Source organism: Crocodylus porosus, unplaced genomic scaffold (genome assembly GCF_001723895.1).
Source record: "Crocodylus porosus isolate Cpor-Errol unplaced genomic scaffold, CroPor_comp1, whole genome shotgun sequence".
Lineage (NCBI taxonomy): Eukaryota > Metazoa > Chordata > Crocodylia > Crocodylidae > Crocodylus > Crocodylus porosus.
The window spans coordinates 13716826-13741695 of record NW_017728943.1 but is presented as its reverse complement, the minus strand read 5'-3'; the positions used below and the strand labels follow the sequence as shown (position 1 = coordinate 13741695).

The following is a 24870-nucleotide window of genomic DNA, read 5'->3' as shown; positions in this document are numbered from 1 at the left end:
TTTGGAGGTTTCCCCCCAGCAAAATTCCTTGGCAGAAGCAGGTGCCAGGAAGGGAAAAGAGATGGCTTGCTCTGTTGCTTCTCTCTTACTGCTGTAGTTAAAATGTACTTGCATGTTGGTTTCTGACAGTCCTGCACATCTAGCTGCAACACTCCCCATGCTGTGCTAAGAGCCACACTTCAGTTCTACTGGCCAGCTTCCTCCCTTGTGAATAAAAGTTACAGCGTGTGGATGGTCCCCTTAAAACTGAAGTTGATGCGTCAAGTCACAGAAGCAGCCAAGGATCTCTCAGAAAACAGAGAAGACATGCCTAAATACATCTTACTCCTTTTTTTGGGTATGTATAGAGGAGAAGCCTGCCCCTTTGTTATAAAGCAAATACACATATAAGATTGGATATCTGCCCAGAGGAAATATTTTTTACCCAGGTTTGACCCAGCTGAGCTAACACAGCTGGGACCACTGCTGCTGATGCTCTTTAGACTCAAACAGTATGTCATACTATTACCATCACGGAGGGCTAGGTCTGAGGCCAAGAGCAATATAGCTTCGTCCTCACTGGTCCTCTAACAAGGGGCAGAGGTAGTGCTTTTTTTCAAGGTACTGTAGCGATTGCTTTCAGCCCTTGACACTAGATGGATTCTCTCTATTCAAGCAGAGCAATGCTCCCAACAGGCCCTAAGAGAGAATGAACTAGATGTCCCCTACATTAGGCTGTGCCCTCTCCACAGATACTTCAGTCTCATTTCCAGTGTGATGGGCATAGATGTCACAGCAGACTTTCATCAGTTGAGCCAAGGAGCAAGCAGCCCCAGTGCCCAAACCTTGTTGGGAGAGAGGCTTCTACACCAATGGCACAGTGAAGAGACCCAGAACCTATAGGGAATTACATGTATGATCTAGGAGCAGGAATAGGGAAGCAGAAAATACCCCTGGTTGGTCCTATTAGCCTAATCGCTGCAGCCTGGCTTTACTGCAGAAACAAGGATGGACCCTGCTCCTGCCTATCAGCCCTAGATTTATACACAGACTGCTGTCTGTTCAGCACCCTCATACCACAGAGCAAAATTTGGATAGGAAAGTTCCACAATGCATCCCACCCTACTGCAGCCCCTTGTTCAGATCCCCTGTGAAAGCAGAAGCTCCCCCCAACCCTTTTTCCTCCAATCCCATTAACACTAGACCAGGGAAAGCAAAGCCTCTCCCATTCTGGTCCTACAGTTAGGCAAAGACATCATAATAAATGGCTGGCTTCCTGGTCGTGCCTCGGAACTGCTCCAGCTTCAGCCCCACACGGAGAAGAACTGCCTCATCCCACCACTTTGCCATGACCTGCAAGAGGGAGATGCCATCAGTTAGTCAGTCGCCATATGTAGGGCTTTCAAGCACTGTTAGGCACAAAAGGCAGGGCTTCTCCAGCTGGAACAGCCCAGACCTGACCAAGGCTATGTGGGGTCCAGCAAATGCCTACTTGGCACTCACAGACAGAATTGTGGAAGCTACTAGGACTGTGGGGAGAAGCAGGGGGGCTAGGGAAATCCACTAGTGTAGAAAAGGGGCATAAAAAAATCCTCTAATACAACAGCTGGTTAATCTCTGCTGGGTCCAACTGGCTCCAGGGGCCAGCTAGGAAAGCCCTGGAGAAGAGAGAGTGGGCTTGTGGGAGCAGGGCACCTGCAGATTTGCATTGGAGGGCCCCTATCCATAGCCTGGCTCTGCTCCCAGCACCATTCCCTGTGGGCTGGATTCTGAGGCCTCTGATTCAGGAAGCAGAGAGGACCTTGCTAGGAAGGGAGCAGGAAACAAGAGCCTGTGCTTGAATCAGATGGGGATAGGCATGGAACAGCAGGGATGTGATGTTCGCTGGCAGGTTAGTCAACAAATTATAGCGTGCAGGCCCTGGAAGACCAAGGCTATGTGGAAGAGAAGTAGGGTCAAATGAGAGTGCCTTGCTTCCTGGCTTCTGCCAAGCCAATGCCAGCAGCCTCCCTCCCTCATATGGATATATGTGGGCAGAAAGAGGGAGAGGAACCAGCAGATGAAGAGACCGAGAAACCGAAGCAAGGGGAACAGGGAGGCAGAGAAGACTGTCTAAGGTGCACTTGGGAATAGAGAAGGAGACTACAGGTTCCTGCTCATGTCCAAGCCAAAGCTATTCCTGAGCCAGGATCTGCAGTTTTACATAGTAGTGGGTCTACGGAGGAGATTGGAAGCTTAAAATTTCCTAGCACTGGATTCCATGATCCTCTGGATGTGTACACAGCCACCAACACAAGAAATACCCAATCCATGCAGCGCAGGGCTGTCTGGTCAGGCCAGGCCCCAACATTTACAGGGGAGGCGGTGCTTACCTGGAAGTTGATGGGAAGCCCAGCAGCCGTGTACCCGACTGGAACTACCAGGCCTGGAATGCCTGTGAAGTTGGCCAGCTGCACGTACCTGCAAGAAGGTAGAGAGTCACCAGCATGCCTGCTGCTTTGCAAGCCCTGTTCAGTTTCAGGAGGAGGGGCCAGGAGCACTGTGCTCCTACACATCCTGCTCCTGAACCATTCTTTTTAACTGCTGGAGCTGGGAGAGATTATGATAGTGAACTTCCCTGACAGACCTTGATCAGTTCCTACCTCATGGTCCGGATAGTTGTTAGAATATCACTGTTCCCAGTCTCAAGGTCAGTTGCATGGATTTTAGGGGCAGTGCAGGCCGTGGCTGTAGAAAGGAACAGGCAGTCGGTGAGCTCCACAGAACCGTCCCACCTTCCTGCACAGCCCAGGTTCCCACCGAACTGCAGGTGCAACAAGCTGCTCCTGAGGGCTTCAAGACCCCAACGTGTGCATTACCCCTAGAAAGCGTTTTCCAGCTGACAGATAAATATGACGACACACAAAACAGCAGATGCTGGCTCCCTTCTCTTTAGGGAGCACAGCAGTCATTCCAAATTTAGCTGGCAAAATGTGCAGCAATGTCTACAGTGAGCAGACTGGTGGCATATACAGCAATGGTTTAAAGGGTCAAGAGGAAGAGAAAGCTCAGTGTGGGGAAGGTTATGCAGTTCTGTGAAGCAAGAACTCTTGCAAATGACAAGATGAATTGTCATTCTTAAAAAGCCAGGCACCTGCACACCACATACATGTGCGTGTATGATCAGAGCACACGGTCCAAGTGTAAACTTTATTCCATGGAAGTTACCTGGGGTGAGGATGCAGTTTACAGTGGCAAAAATTTCTTTCAAAAAGCGCATGTTCCGGCTCCTCTGCCGGTTTGCCTGCAAACAGAAAGAGATGGTGTCTACTACCAAGCCCATGCAACTCAACAGGACACCTGCTTCAAAAGTAGGCAGTCCTCCAGCAATACCTACCCCTGTGATCAAGGATCAGAGCACCCGTCCCTGCAGAAGAACAGGCAGGGGTTGGCCTGGATAACTGCCTAAGGGTTCTTCCAGCCCCATTTCATTATGATTCAGCAATGAAGAGCTAGTACCACCGTAGGCCCCCCATGCGATACACTACCCCAAATGACTCCTCTGTGTCTGCCCAAGTAAGCATTGCTTCCTACACAGAGGGTAGCACCAACAGATTAAAAAGCACAAACAAAAAAAAAAAAAAAAACTTTTCTAGGGCCCTTTTCCCCAAGGTGATAGAAGCCTTAATATAGGTCCTTCCCATAGGCGGAGGGAGGAAAAAGAAAATTGGGGGGTGGGGAGGGAAGGAAGTGTTGGAGCATATGCGCAAATGTGCGCCCCCTCCCAGGTGGGAAAATCTGCAGAGGGGAGGGGAAGAATGCCATGGTGGGGGAGAGGAGGGAAATCAGAGTGGAGTTGGACCCATGATCGCGGCTGGGGCCTGCTGTGCACGTGCAGCCGCCCCTTCCTCCATGCCCAGGGTCATTGCCCTGCACTGGCACCCCCCAATCCAACAAGTCCACTGCCCCCCAGCCCCGCACCAGCCCTGGCTGCCTCTCTGCACTGGCCCCCAGTCCCACACCTCCTGGTGGCACCTGGAGCCAGGGCTTGGAGGGGGGCCAGTGTTGGTTGCGCCACTGGGCTGGAAGGGATGGAGACCCCAGACCCCCTGTGCCAAGTTGTCAGTAACAGCAGCAGCAATCACAATCACCACTAATGCTGCAGCAGTCCCCGCACCCATAGGCCTCTCCCACCACCGCCGCCACCTGCCCCGAGCGCAGCCCGGCCCAGCTCCCAACAGCAGCCTGCCCTGCCCTGCGCAGATCCGGGGGTGCATGCTCCCATACCTCCCAGGATGCAGCAGGAGCCACGTCCCACAGATGAGCTGCTTGCAGCTCAGTCCTGTACCCTACCCTGGCTGTGGAGCGCCTGCCCCTCCCCTAGCCCCACTCCCTCCCCACCCCTGTTGAAGCTGCTGGAAGCCCTTAGCAGGGCTGCCTTGCAGCCTACCCTGTATTGGGGGGGGGGGCTGGCTAAACCCAATTAGCCCCCACCTCCTGCCATCTATGCATCCCCCTCCTTTCTCACCACCAAGCTGGGAGAAGCCTCCCACTAGGCCCCCTCCACAGCATGCTCCCCACCTTAATGTAATCCAGAGCAGTGAATTTGGAAGCCAAGGCAAGGTTGGCCCGTGTCTCCAGGTTCTGAAATACAATAGTATCAGGTCAGTGCTTTGCACACAAGCTGGGTTCTCATATCTGCACAGGGTAAAGAATAAGGCAGGAGCTTTCACATTCTCCCCAGAGCCAGAGCTGCCTTGTCAGGAACTACAGATCAAGATGCTGTGTTCTGGACCAGCCTTCCCCAGGGGCATGTGGGAAGGCAGCAGGGGCTGTACACCTTAAATGTGAATGGACAGGTATGTGGAGGGGATTCCAAGATGCAGCCACCTGCAGCAGCAGGGCACTGGACTTGATGGCCCTTTCATCCTACCTTCCCATGGCCATTTTTAGTACATTGGTTGCCACACACCACAAGGAAGTGAGGAAGGACTCAGGTTTTCCCACACAGCAAGTCTGCCCTTTCACAGGTAATAGTGGCTGACAAACAGCCTAGAATAAGCAGGATGGGTGCTGCCAATCCAGGGGGCAAGCCCTTACCATGTCCTGGAAATGGTGGTTGAAGTCAGGCTGCAGGAAGTCCCTCATCTCACTGAGAATACAGATCAGATGTGCCACCCGCACCTCCTCCATCTCTGGCAGGGACACTTCCACCACTGTGGCACCCAGGGCCTGCAGATGTTCCACAGCTGGCAATCAAGCAAAACACAACATGCTACATTACTTGTGCTGAACCCACTGCCAAGAGAGAGGGCTTAGGATTTCAATCTTGTGAAAGACCAGGGCTCCCACATGCCTGCTACTGGCATGCCGGTTACCCAGTGCAAGGTGCAGTAATGCTTCTGACCACCTCTAGCTAGAAGAGAGAAACCAAAGAAAGAAACAAGCCACCACAGGGCTTGTTTACATAATCCCTCCATCCCTGGAGCTTGTGGATGTGCTCTTGACTCTTCCCATACCTGGCTACTCCTTGAGAGTTGCTTCCACTTTGGTTAGCCAGTCAGTAAAGAAGGGATAATGGCAGGCTGGGAAGTGTTATCTGCAGCACCACTTGCCCCACCATGCTCCAGGGAGGATGCTATCAATAGGACTGGACCAAGGTACTTAATTCACTAAACATAATTCATTAAGTTTTGCAGCATAGTCTAAGCTATGCATAGGGCAAGGATCACAAATGTAAATTCATGAAATCACTCAACAGCAACTGGAAAATGTTTTCTACAAGTTGGAAAAATTGAACAATGTCTTGTGAAAAATGGTGGTTATGTTGAAGCCTAGAAATCTGAGTTGTCTCACGTTAAAAATTAATTATGCTTTCAATTGCTGTTTAGTTTGCTTCTATCATGTATACATTCAGAGTTATTAAAGTTGCACAGGGTGTTTATAAAGTCCTTGTATGTATGACATATATGCATGTGTAAAAAATAGAAGAGTTGGGAACAGAAGATAAAATACACCTAGGACAGCATCAAGCACCTCCAGAGGAGATGGAGCCAAGCAGTTGGAATATGAAGCGTGGAAGCAACTGGTAGAACCCATATATTTATGGGGTGTCCCATCTAAGTACTCACAACATCTTTTAAATTAAGTGGGGATAGACAAGACAGACACCCTCTGTTTTGGTTTTACCCAAAGCCCCAAGCAGTAAGGTAGCTGGAGCAGGAACCAACTCCACTGAATACAGTGAAGCATTTAGTGGTAGGCTGTGGCAAAAGAGAAACAGAGACCTTTTAAAATAGAAAGCAGCAGGTAAGTAGTACTGATCACAGGCTGAGTTACAACAGGGCAAAGAAACAAACCCATAGCACTGGGTTCAGGAGGCTTGCCCTCTACCCCAGCTATTTGACCTGAAAAAGCCTGGACTTGCTGATGCTATTGACTCAAAATAAGCCCAGGGTTATTCAGGGCCCCATGGCTGTTGATGAAAAGAGGCCCTGCTAACTAAGATTAGTCAAAATGTGAGCTACAAGACACCTCATAGGAGACATACACAGAAAACAAGCCAGTTAGGAATTAGTCAGCTGCCCTCATGTTCTTCCTCTTGTGAAACCTCCCAGCCTTTGATCCAGAGGTTTAAAGGCCACTTGGAGGAAGAAGCTATCCCAAATGGATTAGTAATAAAAAGGTAAGAGATTCTTGTGCCTTACCTTTCTGGCAGACTGCCAAGATCTCTGCATTGCAAGCCTGAAAAGACATTGAACAGAAGGACCCGATTAGTCATCACCTCTCCTCTTCCCCCAGAGCAGAGCTCAATTAACTTGCCACCTTACTGCCCTGCGCACCGGATTCCCTTTTTGCTTACATCAGAGTTGGAGGCAGCAGATCCAACCTGCATCACCCCAGGCTCTCTTTGGGCATCAGCTCCAATCTTACAATGATCAGAAGCTGCTGTCTTAGCAGGGAGGGAGGCTAGTAGAACCACGGGATAGCAAGCCTGAACCCAAAGACCATGCAGCCCAAACAACCTTCAGGAAAACAAGTACTGAAAAAATGGTATTTCCATGCAGCAGGGAAATCCCAGTATTTTAGCATTTGGTTTCGTCTCATATGGAGACCAAAGAAGGTGGAAATATCAACGGTCTCCTGTGGAGTGAACCACTCAAAAAAGATTTCAAGTGGAAGCACTGCCATCCACTTGGATGCATATTGCTTCCTTGTGCTATCACCCAAACCCCTCAGAAAACTGGGGAGGCAGGGGCAGAGTCAGACAAGTCACTTTCTGGGAAAAGTTTTGCTTTGAACTGGATTGAATGTTTTCTGACATGCCAAAGCACTCAGGGAAGCAAAGGGAAATCCCTTTGCAATCAGTTAATCCCTGGCTGCCAGGCAAGGGGGAGAAGTTCTATTTGAAGGTGCTTAAAACACCTACTGCAGTACAGCACAGAAGGAGAAGTAACAACAGGCACCTTAAAGAAAGTCCAGTCCACTCCCAGCTTTAAGCCCTTCAGGTCAGGGGCAAGTACGTCTGACAGGGATGGTTTTGGCTGGTGCAATCCTGCAAGGGATAAAGGCACCCTCTGTCAGGCAAAGTTATCACAATGAGAGACTGCACCTAGAGCATCCAGGAGGGAGGGTGCAGCTCACTCACCGTAGGGGTACAGGGGGTCTGGTGCTGCTAAAATGCTGTATGCAATGGCTGCATCTGTCACCGATGCACAAATAGGGCCTGTCCAAAGGAAATCCAAATGTTATGAACCCGTGGGGATGTGGAGGGATTTCACCCTCACTCTTCTCCACCACACACATTCTTGTCAGCATGCTTCCTCTTATGCAGGTGCCCACTGTTCCCTCCCCCACCAGTCACTCCAGGCTCAACACATGCATGCCCAGCCAAGTTGCAGCAGCACAGTGAAAGCATTCTTACCGAGGCTGACAGTGGAGTAGGACAGTGGATGGCAACCGTAAGCACTGAAACATCCAAATGTACCTTCAAGACAAGGTAGAGACCCCGATTAGAGGCAATAGAGAACAACAGATATGAGTCAGAGATGGGCATAACATCTATGATCCCGAGTCAGGCCACTGGTCCATCTATCCCTATCTCCTGTGTCTCACAGTAACAGAGAGCAGGTGTTGAGAGGAAGAGTACTTATGCAGTGTCTGTCCAGACTGATCCATCCTCTGCCACCCTTCCTTCATGGCTTCCAGCATTCTGAGACCTAGGACATGCACCCTTTACTGCAGTGTTTAAACAGCCACTGAGGGGTCCATTCCTCCATGAATTTGTTCAATCCTCTTTTGAGCCTGGTTAAAACCATCAGCCTCCACAATATCCCATGACAATGAGTCCCACAAGTTGAGTACTTGCTGTGTGAGAAAAAAAAAAAAAAATCCTTTCACTCATTTTAAATCTGGTCTCTAATCACATCACTCTACACCTCCTCATTCTACTGTTGTGGGAGCCATTGGCAGCACAGATTGTTGGCTTCTTTATTCAGCCAAACTGGCCCATACCACAGCCTCTTCCCAGAAAGCACAAGCAGCAGGGGAGGAAGAGGAGCACTTTGACCTCTGGTGCAGCTCAGGAAGAACCCAGGTCTGATAACCAACTGGGCATTCCAGAGATGGAAGAATCCTGCAGCATGGGGTCCCTGCCTGTTCCTCCCTCCAGGCCCAAGGTGGGGCTCTGCTTTTCCATTAACTATGCTTGCCAGAAAAAGATACTAACCCAGCTCTGGATCCCTAAAGGCCTTTGCAGCACAAAGGTTCCTGCTGTTCCTGGCCCCCTCTCCAGCATGAACCAGGATTCCAGCTCTGAAATGCTTGCATGTTTGGATTTTAGTGTGGGTATAGGTGACTGCAGGACTAAAAGGCAACAAAGTCACCTTCCTGCTTTGCAGACAGAGAAGAGCTGCCAGGCTGTTCTAGCCAGGTCCCTAATCCAGTGGTAATCAGGGCCCCATCTTGAAAACAGGAGATACAGCGACCTTCTCAATCAAAAGGTCTCCTGAATCCCCAAGTCGGGGGACATTTATCTACAGGTTCTGTATTAAAGCCACCACTGAGACAGGAGAAGCCAAATATCAGATTTTTCTTGCCCATTTTTCTCTCTCTTCTTAATCTTCTCCCCAGGGGGAGAAGCATGGTAAAGTGGGAGTAAATGTCACTCTTGCTGGTGAAAGACAACTTCAAGAGTCTTTATCTCCATCTTCATACCTAAGAGATGCTTCTGGGCTCAGGGGCCAAGGCTAGCATGGTTCATACTCTGGTATCTCCCCCTTCTGCCCTCCAGCCCACAAAATGACACTTGCTTACCCCACTTCTTCCGCTAGAACAAGTGACCCTGTAGGGGCTGAAAGGCACGAACGGCTGGAGTACAGAATCAGGTGTCACCTGGACACATACAGAGACTCTACTTCTGCAGTGTGCTTCCCTTCTTGGCTGCAAGCCCTCATTTTTTAATTTTGATTTGGGAGCATCAAAACACAGGCACCACCTCTAAGTGTCCTTCCAAACACTGCAAAGTCTAATGCAATGGATGCTGGATAATAACAACTCTTTGCAATCAACATTGTCCATGCAGCATGTCATTACCATCACTCCCAAAGTCCTTATGGGGCTGGGGAACAGCTTGGTGCTTGGAAGGGGACTGTGGAGTGCCCTACCCCCTGTGGGGAAATGCAGGACTCCTCAGTCTGATGAGAGTGAGTGTGCAGCAGGGTTACCTTTCAGCCCCACAACACCACAAAAAGAAGCAGGAATCCTCACAGAGCCACCTCCATCAGTGCCGATAGACAAAGGGCAAAGACCTACAGAGAACAGGTTAAAAGACACTGTAAACAGACCATGCCACACTACGCAAGGCTCCCATTCACTTCCAAATTCCCTTGTAGAGCCAAACCAGCAACCTTCAGTTCGGAGGCAGAGGGGAAGAAACACCACGACATTCACGCTGGTGGGTTTTTTCCTGATCAGAGGCCCCACCTATTGGATTTGTGCCATTTCATGCTCTCCCCAGTTCCCCAAATGCCTGCAGGCATCTTGCAAGCCTCCAGCCAGTAACGACACCAACAGACCCTGGGACCTTTCACAATGGCCCCAGAGGCTCCTACAGTACCCCTTCCCATTCAAGCCAGGTCCAGGGCATCTCACCTGCAGCTACCGCAGCTGCTGACCCACTGGAGCTGCCACCAGTGAAGTGCTTGGGGTTATATGGGTTTCGAGTGGTGCCATGAAACCTGAAGGAGATATGAGAGAGTGCAGTTGTTCAGGAAGGGTAAAGGAGGAACCAAGAGAGAATTCAGAAATGGCCTCTCCCCATCTCTTGCCCAAAGAAATGCACACTTTGCTCTTTAAGGCATATACCCCATTCTACACCCATCCTTTGGGCATTCTGCCCCACAGTCCTAACAGCTTTCCCTCATCCTGTACTCCATGTGCTTGCGTGTGCGCAGGGGAGGTGTTTATCACACCAATGTCACAATCCAAAGGGGGAGGAGGGAGCGAATCTCTCACCTGCTGGGATTACAGCCAGTGGTTCCAGTCCCCAGTTCATGCATGTTCGAGACCCCAATTATGACAGCTCCAGCCTCCCGCAGCTTCCTGGTCAGTGTAGCATCCTCAGTCTCAGGCTGTGTCCCCAGATATGCTGTTCCTGATCGATGATAATAAGGCACCTTGGGGAGAAGGGGGTGCCTTAGGCATCCTTAATGCACATACCAATGACTCTTTCCTCCCCCTTCATCCCTCCCTGCACAAGACGACAGGTTTGTCTCATCTGTCCCAGGCAAGACAGGGACATGTTATAGCTGAGCAAGTTTGACCATAGCAACTATTAACCTCGCAGCTCCAGGGCATGTAGGGTCCTGCCCTCCTTGTTCTTGCCACCTCTGGCAGTTAGTTGCCATCTGAGAACTTGGGGGAAAGAATAAGCCTTTTGATTTCAAGTGCTACCTGCAGAGCTACCACATGGTGGGGTGTGCTAATGCTTTCCAAGTGCACAACTACATGCAAATGCTTAAAAAAAAAAAAAAAATTAATCATTCAATAAATTCTGTGTTCACTTTCTGGGTGGAGGAAACAGGTCCTTATGCTGGCATTTGGCATCCAAATAAGAGGTTATGTTTTCAGAGGTGCTATGTAGCAGTACAACAAGGATAAGGAGTCCAAACACCAGGCAGAGGACAGAATGCCTGTGACTCCATGGGCAAATCTGAAATTCTATGCCCCAGAAAGCAAAGCCATCTAGTAGGGGAGGCAGATGTAAGGGGTAACTCATGCTAGGACAGAGGTAAAAAACTGCTGGGGGGGCGGGGGCAGGGAAAGGGATTCAAAATCCTCAAAGAAGTCTGAACCCCAACCCTACCAGACAGCAGTAAAGAACTCAAAAATCCTTTGGAGGACTTGAACAGGAGCCAAGTTAGGCTAGTGACGAGAACTTCAGGAAAAACCCTTACTCCCCAACCTTGGCAACAGATTTATTGAACTTTGTCTTGGCAGGAAAGAAGACAGACCTTCTCTCTCCAACCCCCAACCCTTCCCGTTAGGGGACAGTTGGCATTAGAAGTCCCAGATATGGAGGGCATTCTTGTTGCGTTCACCTTCCAGAGTCCATGTTATCCTATTCTTTAGCCTACCATTGTACTGTTGATGCTATCCTCATTCCCATGAATGCCTAGCCCTCCCCGCCCCCAGTCTGAGAAATCGGTCTCAACACCTCCCTACAGCAGCAAGGTCCATGGGCCTGTGGCATGTTTTTGAACTCAAAGGGGGTTTTTTATGCCTTTTAGAAGCAAAACACCTTCTCAGCATTCCTCAGGTGAAGGGTTCATAGCAAGTTCTCAAAACCCCCATAGCCACGCTACCAAGGGAACTCACCACCTTAATCTCTTCTTTCACACAGACTGGGATGCCATCCAAAGGAGACAGGGGACATTTATTTCTGTAGCGAGTAGTAGAGGCCTCAGCCATCTGCAGGAAAGGAGAAAAGTTTTATCTCTAGCTGAACAAGCAGCAGGTTAGAGCAAGAGCCTTCCTCTGGTAAAGAATACAACACTGCTGCTTCAGAGAGGGCAAAGGCCCGCTCCTACTCCACACAGACATACCATCCGAATCTGCTGCTTGTCCCACTGTACAATTGCTCGAAGCGGGGGGCTTGATTTTTCACAATCCTCCAGCAAGGAAATAACGTTCTCTGCAATCTGTGTTGGCGTCAGCTCCCCGGTCCTGTGAAACAGAAGAGAAACAGGGAGGCTGTTAGATTTCTCACCTTAGCTCTCTCCTGCCCACACTGTTCTGAGAGAATCCATCCTCCAAGCAGGTGTGATCCCATCTTCCAACTAGCCAAGGCAGAAGAGGAATTGAGCCCTCAGCAGATCTGTGCAGCAAAGCTCTCTAGACAACCAGTAACGCCAAGCTATGCAGAACATCCCTTCAGTACAGGAGCTAAGCTTGTCTTCAAACCATGCCTTGCTCCAGGAAACAAGCCAAGAGATGCAAACTGTTTAATGGTTTTCATGCTTTAGAGTTGGGCCACATTCACAAGCCTGGTATAACAGATATTGCCATAGCTTGAATGCAAGACTGTAGGAAAGAGGATTCCAAAAATTCACGAAGCACAGGGAAAAAAGGCAACAAACTATGATGGCAAATTGACAAGACAACAAAATGGTTCTCAACATGGTGCTTCTTCTCACCCATCATTTCACCCTGCCTACCGGTAGGAATTGAGGTAGTCCTGGATCTTCCTGAAGCTGAATCCAGAGGGGGCAGAAGGAGACCTGTAAGAGGGAGAGATGTCTGTTTGTTCTCAAAACAGGGAAAGGTGCTGTGCCAACATGCTTTTCAGACCCTGCCTCTGCACCTGCCCAGAAGCACAGGGACTCAGCAGAGCTAGGACCTATGCTTGCCCAGTGATGATTTCTTTAAAAACCCACCTTCTTGCAAGCTTACAAGATGAAAGAAACATTTTCCAGCTACATTTCCATTTTCTTTTTTTTTTAAATAAACACAAGCAACAGTTAACATTTAGCCTGATTTCACACCCTGCCTTACAAGTAATACCTTTTGGTCCAATCATTACAAGGTACAGCTAAGGAATCACTTTCTCAATGTGTGGGATGGACACAGCTGTCCAGCTCACTGGAGTATTATACCACGGCTAGGACAGGAAGCGAAGAGACATTAACTGAAGCTGCAGGAAGTTTATGTAGACATACCAAAATCAAAGAAGGCCATAATAAAAATGATCTTTACTTCAGCTGTGAGATGATGCTCATATCTAATTTGTCCATCTAACTCCCTAGGGCAAGGTAAGGAATAGAATTTGCTAAAGAGCCTATGGGAGTTATGTGCCAAAATGTAGTTGAAGTTCAATAGTAGCTACATACCTAACTCTTTTGGGCTCCCTTGAAAAATCCCAGCTGAGGTTTCTGAACTAGTAAGCAATCCTTCTCTATAGGAAGACCAAGTCTGGAGCTTGGGCTCCTAAGTCTCAGGTACATTTCACTTGTTTAGAACAAATCTTGAAATTTGTCTCTGGATATGTAGGTATCAATGGTACATACAAGAACCACAAAACTACCAGCCTAGCGTTCACAGGCAGGTTTAAAGAATAAGTCAAAGGAAGAAAAAAAATACTGTTCTTAATTATTAGTATAATACTAACAGCATAACCCTGGACTGTAAACCTCGGAGTAGCAACCAATCCTATTCCTGGGTAAAGTAGGGTTTGTCCATCAAGCAGGACTGACAGAATAGCAAAACATATCCTGCACTCTTTAATGGGCTACTTTAGGCACTAAAGTAGAAAAAGACAACACCAAGGAATGGAACATTTTTTTGGGGGGGGGGGGGGAAAGAGAGAGAGGAAAGGAGGTGGGACCCCCCCCCAACCCCCCAAAAAACAACAACCCAACCAACATGGCAAGAGAGAAACTCATTGACTCATGCTTAGGGTCTGGTGTGGGGCTTGGAAACGCTCCCTATCCTCACAGAAAAAAAAGGTAGATCAAGCCAGAAGGCAAATAAAATAAATAAGTCAGCTGGATCTTCATCCATACAAGACTCAGATTAACAGTCCAAGATGATAGTGCATGCCATGCCACCAAAAGCAGCAACCACTTTTTGCTGAAAACAAATCTGAGAATGAACTGAGCAAATGGCAAGACCAAAACAGTACAAAACCAAAAAACAGAAGTGTCCCATGAGAAATTCCAGCTTGCATCCAGGATGTGGAGGGTGAGCAGTACCCAGAGACTATGTGATCTGAGCTAGAGCAATTCCATCCAGATACCAGCACAAACAGGCCATGAGGCATCGCTCCTCCTTAAAGAAAGAAAAGCACTGCTTATGTCTGCTCCTGAACACCAAGAGCAACACAGCACAGGGGCAAGGAGCAAAAGGAGGAAGCAGCAGCAGCATGAGAAAAGACAAATGGAAGCAGGAGGCCAAAGCCCCTGCAGCTGGACCTGAAACTGCTGCTCTTCTAGGAAACCACAGAGCCGTTTGTCAAGGGACAAAAATTGTGTACGTGTTAAAAGAGGAAACAAACCAGTTAAGTAACAGATGGAAAGCTGCCTGAAGCTGGGGTAGAACAGAAAAAACAATGGGCAGTATAGGCTGAAGAGATGGTCTGTGACCGACTGACTGACTACATTTGACAGGTACAGATCACAGACCTAACACAAACATAAGTTATAAGTAATATATGCTCAAGCTTCTGTTTAAAAATCAATAACCAATACACTGGCATTTAAATCATGAACAGTAGCCTTAGATGATAGAATAAGAATCTGTGGAACAAGCCAATGTGCAAATAACTGCTTTTGGAAAGTGCTTGATAGTTATTGAAAATAAGGGCTGATGTTTTTTGCCTTCTGCTAAGAATTGAATTTTACATCATGTACTGTATAGGAAGAAAGTGAAAGAGTTGAAGGTGTTCTGGGGGTGTGACCCAGAAACACAGAGGAAGGAGTCCAACGCCAGAACCACCAGCTGTCAGCCTTGGTCAAGGGGCTTAGCCACACTGCTGCAGTTTAGCATAATGTAGAAGGCCCCAAAGCCTATTTGCAGATGTTACAACTGGCTGGGTCAGCAAAGTAGAAGATACAGGACATGACAAGCAGCATTTCCAGACAGTGAGAAAGAGATAAGAAGTCCTCCATTCCAGAGCTGTAATTTTCAAAAGATACAGTAAGGCCAGATTTTGGAGGTCTCAACAAATTCAGGACAACCTGCTGCCAATCTGAGTGCCCCGCTCCTCCTCCCTAGCCAGCATAAGTGAGAATCTTTGTTGTGCTGTTGCTGGTAGCTAGGTAGGCATTGTGGTAAGTGCTTTTTCTTGTGCTTTGGGATATAAACAATAGAAGGCTGTGCTACAGCCTTGCCTCTTCATCTGACTTGGCTATTGATACCCTAACCTCAGTGGTTCTCAAAGGTTTTAGACTCCAGAAATGCCTCCATAATTTTTTGAGTTGAAAAGCACCCCATTTCAAAAAATTAAATTTATTACAGGGTTATCTCCTTGCACAAGGGCTGGGTAAGAACAAGCATGCACACCCCACACCACTCTTAAAAACATCTTACACAGCATCCTAGGGTGCTGCAGCACCTCAGATGGAGAATCACTGCCCTACCTGTTAAGAGGAAATGGAGGATCCCCAGGAAGTATAATTATCTTAATTTGGTGTAAAAAAAATTATTAATAATAATAATAATAATAATAATAATAAATGTTGAAGGGAATTTGTAACTGTAATTCTGTCTCAACTTGCACAAGAAATCCCGATCAGACAGGCTGTAGCAGGTGCCCATGGAGCCAGTGCCCATGGAGCCATTGCATCCAACCTACGGAGATGGGGCTTCAGTAGCATTTGGAGGTGGGGAACGAGTGTTCAGCTGCTCTTTCTATGCTGTCATGGACAGAAACGCTGGCAATGAGTGGGTCGTAGCATCTGCCTCTGACCCAAGGCAGGTCATTCCAGCCCACAGCCAGGAAAGTTTGTTGATCGCTGGGCTACAGTCTTCTCTCTCTAAAGACTGAATAGTCTCAGGTGTTTGGTAACAGTCAGTCAGTCTGTCTGTTTCAAAGAAATCTCCATAGTCCCAACTGTACCGTACTGATCTATTGTTTTTGTACTTATTATATTCCTTTGAATTCAAAGATGCCCCCAAATTTACAGCTCTCAAGTTTAATGGGACCAGAGGGAAAACACACTACACCCAAACATCAAATAAAGATATGTTTACCTAGACACAGCCTCTATGGTGTAGAAGAGCTACTGTGTTTATAAGACGACAATTCTCAGTCGTGTTTCCATTTGCCCATCTCCTGTCGATATTTTTTAAAATGCATTTATCAAATAGAATGCACAATATTAATTTAATATTTGCTTACCATTTTATTTTCAAGTTAAAGAGGCAGGCCATTTGGAGAAGAAATGTTATGTGCTGGTTCAAGAGGTCAGAGGCTGCTATGACGTGCTGCAATTACTCGAGTCTGTTCTGACATTCTGTAAATCGAGTCTGCTGAAGTGTGGCAATTACTGTACTCCAGCAGCCTCCCACATCTTGTGTATCAGAGTGCCCATGCTTAAAAGTGGTGGCACGGGTGCTTGACCTAAAGCTTGTTTAAGTGAGACATTTTTAAGCATGGGGATGCCGATACACAAGACTCTGCAGCGCTTTAATTAGAGCAGCTCTTGGAGCGGCTAGCCACACTAATTAAAGCACCGCACCCCCCTCACTCCCACAGCATGTGTAAAAGTGCCCATTATGTTTAAGTAGCAAGTCTTAAATCCAAAAGAAGTGTGATACCTGGGTGGCAACCATTAGAATATACTGGACACAACTACAAGTCATTGGAGATCCATCTGTTTTACCCAATGTCTGTTCTAAGCAAAAGATTGGAGGTGGGTTGTAACACCTGGTCTTTAAATAATGTTAGACAGTGCATTTGAATAAGATGCTGCTATAAAACAAAAAGGAATCTAACACAGAGGTGTTTCACTTCCTTTGAATACAAAATAAAAGAAAAACCCCAAAACTCCATGAGACCCAGTTGTGGGAGGGTACTAGCCTGTTTCCAAAGTAGTTAAAACTGGCTGAAAACATGAAAGTGCGTCATGCCAACAGCACTTCATTCAAGCCTACTTTAAATAAAAAACTGCCTCCCCCTTGCTTTCCTCCCTCTCCGCTGCTTAAGGAAGTAAAGAATGTGACCTCCATTGCTTTATACCAGGATACTCAAGCTCCAGCCCACAAGGCAAATATGGCCCACAAAGCCATCACATCTGTGGCCCATGGAGCTCCAGATTATTTGGCAGTGGGGGAGTGATGGGCATTAATATGACCACCCTCCACCTGCCAAATTCCCAACCCTTATGTAGCTGGTCAGAGCTGGGCCATGCCCCCTTCTCCATGGGAACAGGCCACATTTCTTCCCCCACCAGCCTTGGGATCAGGGCCAGGCCATACCCCATTCCCCAACCCCTCCCACGGGGCCCTCTTTCCACCCTCCTCAGCACCTTTTCCTGCAGCACCATACTGGGATTGGTCTGTCTGCTGCCCCCCTCCACATAGCTGGATGGTTCCTGCTGCACCCACCCTGGGTGCTGGATCAGGACTACTGGCTGCATCCAGCCTGCAGACAGGCTGGGCACTGCCCCTGACAGACCAGGAGAAAAAGGTTGAGCAGTGGTGCTCAACACATAGGTAGGAGGGGGAAATACTGGGTAAGGGACTAGCTTGCAAAGGAAGGACAAGCCAGCTGAACAGTGGAATTCAGAAAGCTTTTCCAGGAGAAACAAAACATCTCCTATGACTGGGGACACTGGTTCAGAAATTCTGGTTTTGTTCAGATGACATGTTGGTATATAAGAGTGTTTTGCACCTTTACTGTTCTTTGTAATGACACATGCTGACCTCATCTCCATCAACTGCTCGAGAATCTCAGCAATGCTTTTAGTCTCAGGCTTGTCCTTTTTAGCCTCTGCAGCCACCTCCGGGAAAAATGTGGGATCTTCAGAAATGTGGATATAGCGCAGGAGAAACAGGTTATTCTGCCTACAAGGAGACAAATAAAGCAGTCAGTGCTCAAGCCTGTAAGTTCCACCCTAAGTTATCATTCAAAAGACATTGTGTTCAGAAACAAAAAAAAACCAAAACCAAAAAACCCCCAAAGAACTCTTTTCCAAAGCATTTTCTTTTAATAAATACTACAGAGCAATTCTGTATCTCTCTCCATTCCTAGAAGCTGGGATCCTAGTGACCCCAGCCTATTTATCTATCAGAAATTCCCATTTCCTAGCATACAAGTGTTTAGCTGGCATCCTGCAAACATTCATTTTGACACAGGGGTCTGGGCCCCATTGGTGCCACAGGAAGTTTTACCGCTGGCTTCAGAAAAGCCAAGCTTTCCTCTGAAGAAGAAGAAAAAAAGTACGAGCACCTTGAAGCAACGTGGAGTTTCTTCCTTTAACAGATAATATGGTCTATCCCATCAAGCTTCACAAACAAGTGTTTAAAAATCAGACCCCAGGACAAGCGTTGAAAGGATGGCTAAAAACTGGGATGTTAGAGACAGCACATTGGCGCAAACAGCATCTCTCCACCTGGGGCTCCACGTCATGCCCATGACTAAGCATGAACAAGAGACCTGCCATGAAAACCAAGGCCTTGAGAAAAAACTACTCATGATGACCAAAGACTAAAAGCTTATCACCAGTTTGAGAGGGCTTTTCATGCAATGCTTCAGTATCTGCCAAAGGCTCTTATTCTAGGTGTGTTGTCCAGATGAGAAAAGGCAGTATACTCACTCCCATACATCTATCCAGCTTCTTTACATAGCCAAGATCACCCCAGACAGGCTATGTTTACTTTGTTGATAAGCAAAGAGGCCTGTCTGATACTATACGGAGCATCTCACTGATTCCAAAACCTTATATGTGATGCCACTCCTGCCAGTGAGACAACATCAGTCCTTGCTCCAAGCAGCGATGCCGTTTCATAACATCTGTGCACCTCAAGTTTGTTGGGTTTTTTAAAAGGAGGGTTTGGATGGGTTTTTTTCCCCTCTTTATTCTGACTAGGTACCTTCCAAACACTCCAACGTCCCCCAAACAGAAGCCTTCATGGTATTACTGAGATACAAATGCTAACCAGGATTATGTCTTCAGGTGTCACAGTACCCACCAAACTAAGAGTGAGAACAGAAGCAAATCAGTAGAATCGTCTGGAAAGATCAGAGCCAGGAAGCTAACAAAGAGGGAGGAGAGACTAGCAGTTGTCCATGCCCACAGAGATGGACAGGCAATACAGAGAGGAAGCGAAAGTGGTGGCAACCTTTGACTGTGTTAATTTTGTCCCCTGGAGGAATATCTATCAACTGAAGACTTCAGTACTATGACAATGATTTTTAAAATGCACTGGGATCCGCAGACATGTTGCCCATCCCATTACAAGCAATGCAAGAGAGCTGGATTGTGAACCTGTTAACTGCATCTCTTTAAAGCTAAGTGCATGTAGTTACAGGTTCCTTCAAGACTGCAGACCCCAAGGAATCAGTTAGGAGATTTGGAACAGGCCAAACCAAAGACAATGAACCTGAACTCCTCAGCAAGAAGTGGCTTTTAGCCCTCAACTCTTCATCCAACTTCTTGGCTCTCTCCACTAACACTTACTTAAAACACTGGGTCTGTATACCCAACACCTTCAAGCAAAGCCTTACTTTTTCACAAAAACGTATGCAGAAGGCACAGAAGCAGCCAGGTGAAGTTCCCATGCTCCAGATGGCAGTGTGATGGTCACCAAATTAGAGCAATTCAAAGAAGAGCCAGTACATGTGTAGTAGATCTGGGCAACTCAACGCTAGTCTCTCCGTTAAATGTCCCTAATTATACAGCCTCTCCCTCTAAAGAAGTTATTCCAGATAACTCAGATTTGTTAGGCAATGCAGAGCACGTAGTGTAGATATAGAAAATTCTTACCTCATTAAAAATGGTACTAAACAGAACTGCCCAAAAGCCTGGAGAAGAAGACAGAGGAGATTAAAACAGGCAAAACAATATACGACTACCATACCTCCTTTCTCCTACTCTAGGAATGCTGGCCAATCTCATGCCTACTCTAATTTCATCATCTCCCACAGCAAGAGACAGTAGGGACACAGTTTTATTTTAGCTTTGAATCTACTACAACATTAAATTTAAAGAGAGAGACAAGAATTTCATTTATACAACATCAAGAAGCAAGTCAGTGCTTAGCACTATCAAATCTGAACCCATTTACTGGGTCATGAGAATGTCTCATGCGTTTCTTTAGTCTCTCCACTTAAAATACTTCAGTGCTAACACCCTCACATTGCATGCTTCTGAGCAATGGGGCAACCCCAGAAAACAAAAGTTAAGTTATCCATAAGACATCTATAGATTTCACCCCCAAAAACAACATCTGCAGCTTTGAGCAGAACATGCAAATTCTGGAGGAAAAAAAATGTTACCATAGTCCATTTGCAAGCAGTTTCCCTTCAATGCCACTGACACTTTTACCCTATTAAACCAGCAAAACTGGCCTCCTTCTCAATCTGATCTGCTCTGTAGGGCCATGTCCAGACATGCAGGCACATGCAGTTTGTGGCTCTACAAACCACATGTTTGGAATATTAAAATGGGACGGACCAGTGCTGCAAATTTGCAGGGTGGGGGCAAAAATTGCTACCAGGATTTCCAGGTAGCAAAAAGAGTATCAGGAAAAAACAAAGTGCAGAGCATGGGAAGTGTGCTAGAACAAACAGAGGCTTGGTTCTCCAGCAAGGCACTCTGACTGCTGGCCAGAGCATCTCTACTGCTCCATTTGTGACCCCGCAGCCAGCAAGGGCTGGGTATGGGCAGTTTGCCCAAAGCGGGACAGTATGTCCCACAACCAAGCACACATAGGCCACGTCTAGACAAGCAGAAACATGTGGAGCCACACATGCAGGTGTTCCCCATGCTCCTACTTTGCAGTGCAGGGGACAACGGGGGGGGGGGTGACCTTGGGTGATCCCAGAGTCAAAAAAACCCAGGAGAAGAAAACCCCCAAAACAGGGTGGTAAATGTGGCAGCAACGCATGCCACCCAAAACCAGAGCCAAGCTGGCTGGAGCTATGATCCAGCTGCTACCCAGGCTTTCTGCTGAGGCGGCAACCCCAGGAGGCCCCCAGGAAAGGCTACTAGGACCAGCACAACTGTTGACCCCAGCCTCCCCTGCCCCACCTAGGATAACTTACCACATGCCACAGTGTGTATGGCATGGGTATTCCCTGGGGACAAGGCTACTTGTCCCCAGAGAAACAAGCGTTCCCCCTCATCTAGACATGCTTATACAGGGCATGTGCAGAGACACAAAGTAGTAGCACAAATTTGTGCCACTACAAATATACACCCCTACACATCTCGATGTGGCCTATGTGCTAGAAGTTTCTCTGATCCAGACTAGGAACCAAGGCACTCAAATTTGTCTTTATGCTCTTGCTAATGTGACAATGTTAAAAGGTTACAGATATCAGTTGTTTTCTGTATTAAAAATGCAGACTTCTTAAAAGCACAGGAAGACATTGTGGGGTGGGGAGGGTGGAGGAAGGTGAAGGGAAAAAAAAGAACCATTATTATTTGCTACAATTTCCAATACACTTCTCTAATACCTACATTTAGCAGGTAGAAAAAAAAATAAGTAGAGCAGATTATAACAGCTTCTGAGATCTCAACAAATTTTACCAACATGAATATGGATAGAGAGAGAGCACCATGAGGTTTGGAAATGTTTTCACTCCCCTGCATTTTAAAAAAATGGGAAACCGAGGTACAAAACAGGGACGTGACACAAGAGTGGCAAAGCTAGAGGAAATGAGGAATCCTAGCTTCCACATCACTTGCTTTAGCCACAATACTATACACCATGAGACTTCCCCACAGCACCACTAACAAAACCTGTAGCTGATTAACTTCTGCAGTTGTTAAACTCCGGGTCAGTGCACAAAATTAAAGTTGTGAATGAAGACATAGTTCCCAAACTGCCAGTTCTTTACATGTGGAAACATGGGCAAAATAATCAATATCTTGCTAAGACATGATGTTCTGCAAGAAATTTGTTTTGAAATAAGTGTCATGGGACATTTCCATCGACTCCCATACCAAAATCATCTCATACTGTGGCTCAGATAACTCATGTTTGTCAGCACTCCACTATGTGAGAATTACATGGCTGTTCCAACTTCAGAGGAAGAGAGAAACAACTAAAAGAGCAGGAATAAATCAATGTTCCAGAAGAGCTTAACTGGTGAAGCAAGCGTTTAATCTTTGGACAAAGATCCTTAGGTTTCTTGGTTGGGAACACAGTCAAAACCAACTTAACTGTCAGGATTCTTTTCTGCCCATTATACTTGGCTTCACTTCCAGACTTTCCCTGCACGTGTCAGAACACGTGGGAAACAAGCATGCATCTCTTTTTACAGGGCCCTAGAGAATGCTTGGATCAACAGCTTTTTGTCACAACATCCCACTAGAACTGATCAGCCACTGAATTTTTTATTGCCATGTCCCTTGAACAAGTAAAGGGTAGCTTTGGCTTTATTCCAACAAACAAAACAAATGAATACCCTACTCTTTCACCTGCAAGCATTGCTTAACTGAGCTGTTTAACATTCTTCTGCAAGCTAGGAGTAGAGAGAGTTAGTCGCGTCTATCCTGCTTTCAGAGGCAACAGCCTGTTTTGTCAGATGCAGGCAGAATGGCCCCTTATTAGACAGCCTTTTGCAAACTGCTGCTGTTTGCTGCCTTGTTTACATGCCAACATCTGTACCATTAAAGCTAGATCAGGTGAGAAGATTGTTCCCCAGGCAGCAGATTAGTTAGGCTGTCCGTGTCACCGGAGCCTCCAGCAGCCTCACACACAAAGCCAACATATGGATTACATTCATTCGTCGACACAGGTTTTAGCCATGTTGATCCACAGTCAAAGCCAGTCAGAACTCTTGGTAGAGGCAGTATCTTTCATTAGACAAATTAGGCTAAATTTTGCTTTTTTGTAAAACCATCTACTTAGAGGCAATATCTTTTATTAGACCCGCCAAGAGTTCTGACTGCTTTTGCCTGTAAAATCAGCACAGCTAAAACCTGTATCCCTAAAACAATGAAGATATCATAATCCACTGTTTTGAAATGAAAAAAAGCAAAAATCAAGCCAAATTTACATACCTGCAGAACAGACTTTACACAACAGATATAAAAAATAAAATAGGAGATGCAAGAGTTTATATAACCTTGAGAGGTTTTTTTTCTCCCCCCCCCCCCATAGTCATTTTTATTTATTTCAATAAAAGGGAGGTAGAGGAAGATTAAAAATGTTGCCTGCAGTGCTGGAAGCCCAAACACAGTATCTCTGTACAAGAAGCACTTGGTGTTCTATAAACAAACAGCAGATCGAAAGAAAATGCAGCCAATTAGATAAAGCCACATACAGAAAGAAATCCTGGTGAATCCTTGAGGCATAATCAAGGGATTTCAATGGTATTCACAGTGCAAGACTGTCTGCAGCCAACACAAACACAGTTTGGTCTGTAGCATGTACTCCACACTATAATGCATAAATATGTAAAAAAGCAATAATGATTACAGTGAACCTTGACTACAAGAAATTGTATGTTTCATGGTGGGGGCGGTGGATTTAGGATTGGGTTGGGGGGGAAAACGAGCCCTCACTAAGCCTCTGGTGCAAGCCTGAAGATCTCAAGCTCAGGGAAAGGGAAGTGCCTGGCTACCAAGGCAGCCTGGCCCATGCTGCCCTGAGACAACATTCCTGCATGGGCATTGCCCCTGCAGGCTGGAGTGGCATTACTGAGGTCTCCCAAGCTCATAGACCCTCACAACCCCCCTGCTGGAGTGCACTGCCTACCCTGGCTAGGCCACTGGCAAGGGCCAGCTTATGAGGCCAGATCAGCAGCTAGGCCGAGGGAAGCCAGCCACGTAGGCACAGCTGTGCTAAACTAACAGGCTGGTAGCAGTCATAGGGGTAATCACATTATTGGGAACTTGGAGTCAGCTTGCTAACAAGAAGTTTCACCTGGACAGCATCCCTCCTCCCACTGTTGGCCCTGGGTCTCAGAGAGGGGTTACTTTGCACGGAGGGGGAGGACTGTCAAGACCCCCTGATTTCTAATGAGCAGCAATCTCCAACGGACAAACATTGGGGGGGGGGTGCTCTACCCTTTCCCTTCACAGGACACAGGCATCCTCTCAACCCACATCAGACGCTTTGCTTGAGCAGCCTGAGCAAAGATGCGGAAGCTGTCTTACCCACTTAGCGTCAGGGGCATTTTGATGTGGATGGATTAAACATACAACTGCAGTCCCAGGGATCCGGTTGAGACACAGCAGTGCCTACCTCCCTGGCCCTTGCCCTATACATGGGGTTTGTTTTTTCTTGCTCTGACCAGCTTTGCCCAGGGCCAGAGCTAAACCCTGCACACAGGATTAGGCTGGACCCCCCCCAAACACCTACCCCAGCAAGCCCAGGAGAGCATGGGCCCTGCCTGGGGGCCACCAGGCAGCACGGACAGGGCAGAGCGGTACTCACCGTGTTAACCAGGTGGACAATCAGCCGCAGGGGCTGGCCAGAGAGCCTGGGACCCCACTGCAGGGAGGAGAGGGGAAGAGTCACAAGGGCTTGCCAGGGAGACCCCACAGGCGCCCCCCCTCCCCCAGCCCACCCCCTAGGGCTGCCCCTACTCACTGCGTCCCGTGGGGGCTGGGACCCAGCGGCCCCGGCCCGCTCCCGGCACTGGAAGACGGCGTTGGGGGCGGCGGTGAAGCAGCGCACGAAGCCCAGGTAGAGGAGCAGGAGCAGCAGCGCCGCCGGCAGCAGCAGCGCGAGCGCCAT

General features: G+C 47.5%; 2 protein-coding genes across 2 annotated transcripts in view; one reads left to right on the top strand and one right to left on the bottom strand.

Annotated features, from left to right (window-relative positions):
• Positions 1-1202: 1202 nt before the first annotated feature.
• LOC109319249 (fatty acid amide hydrolase-like) lies at positions 1203-24870 on the bottom strand. The gene is made up of 20 exons (XM_019548748.1): positions 24724-24870; positions 24568-24624; positions 19944-19981; positions 17881-18021; positions 12675-12737; positions 12063-12183; positions 11836-11928; positions 10474-10634; positions 10111-10196; positions 9684-9767; positions 7883-7945; positions 7607-7684; positions 7425-7513; positions 6666-6702; positions 5059-5207; positions 4540-4602; positions 3187-3262; positions 2622-2706; positions 2352-2439; positions 1203-1332 (listed from the first exon to the last, which is right to left on the bottom strand). Exons 1-20 carry the CDS (start codon positions 24868-24870, stop codon positions 1222-1224), a joined length of 1830 nt encoding a protein of 609 aa, XP_019404293.1. The 3' UTR covers positions 1203-1221.
• Positions 24760-24870, top strand: part of CHD1L (chromodomain helicase DNA binding protein 1 like) — a 30706-nt gene continuing 30595 nt past the window's right edge. Inside the window, exon 1 of the mRNA XM_019548746.1 lies at positions 24760-24819. The gene's annotated coding sequence lies outside the window, so the exon portion shown is untranslated. The remainder of the gene's footprint in view (positions 24820-24870) is intronic.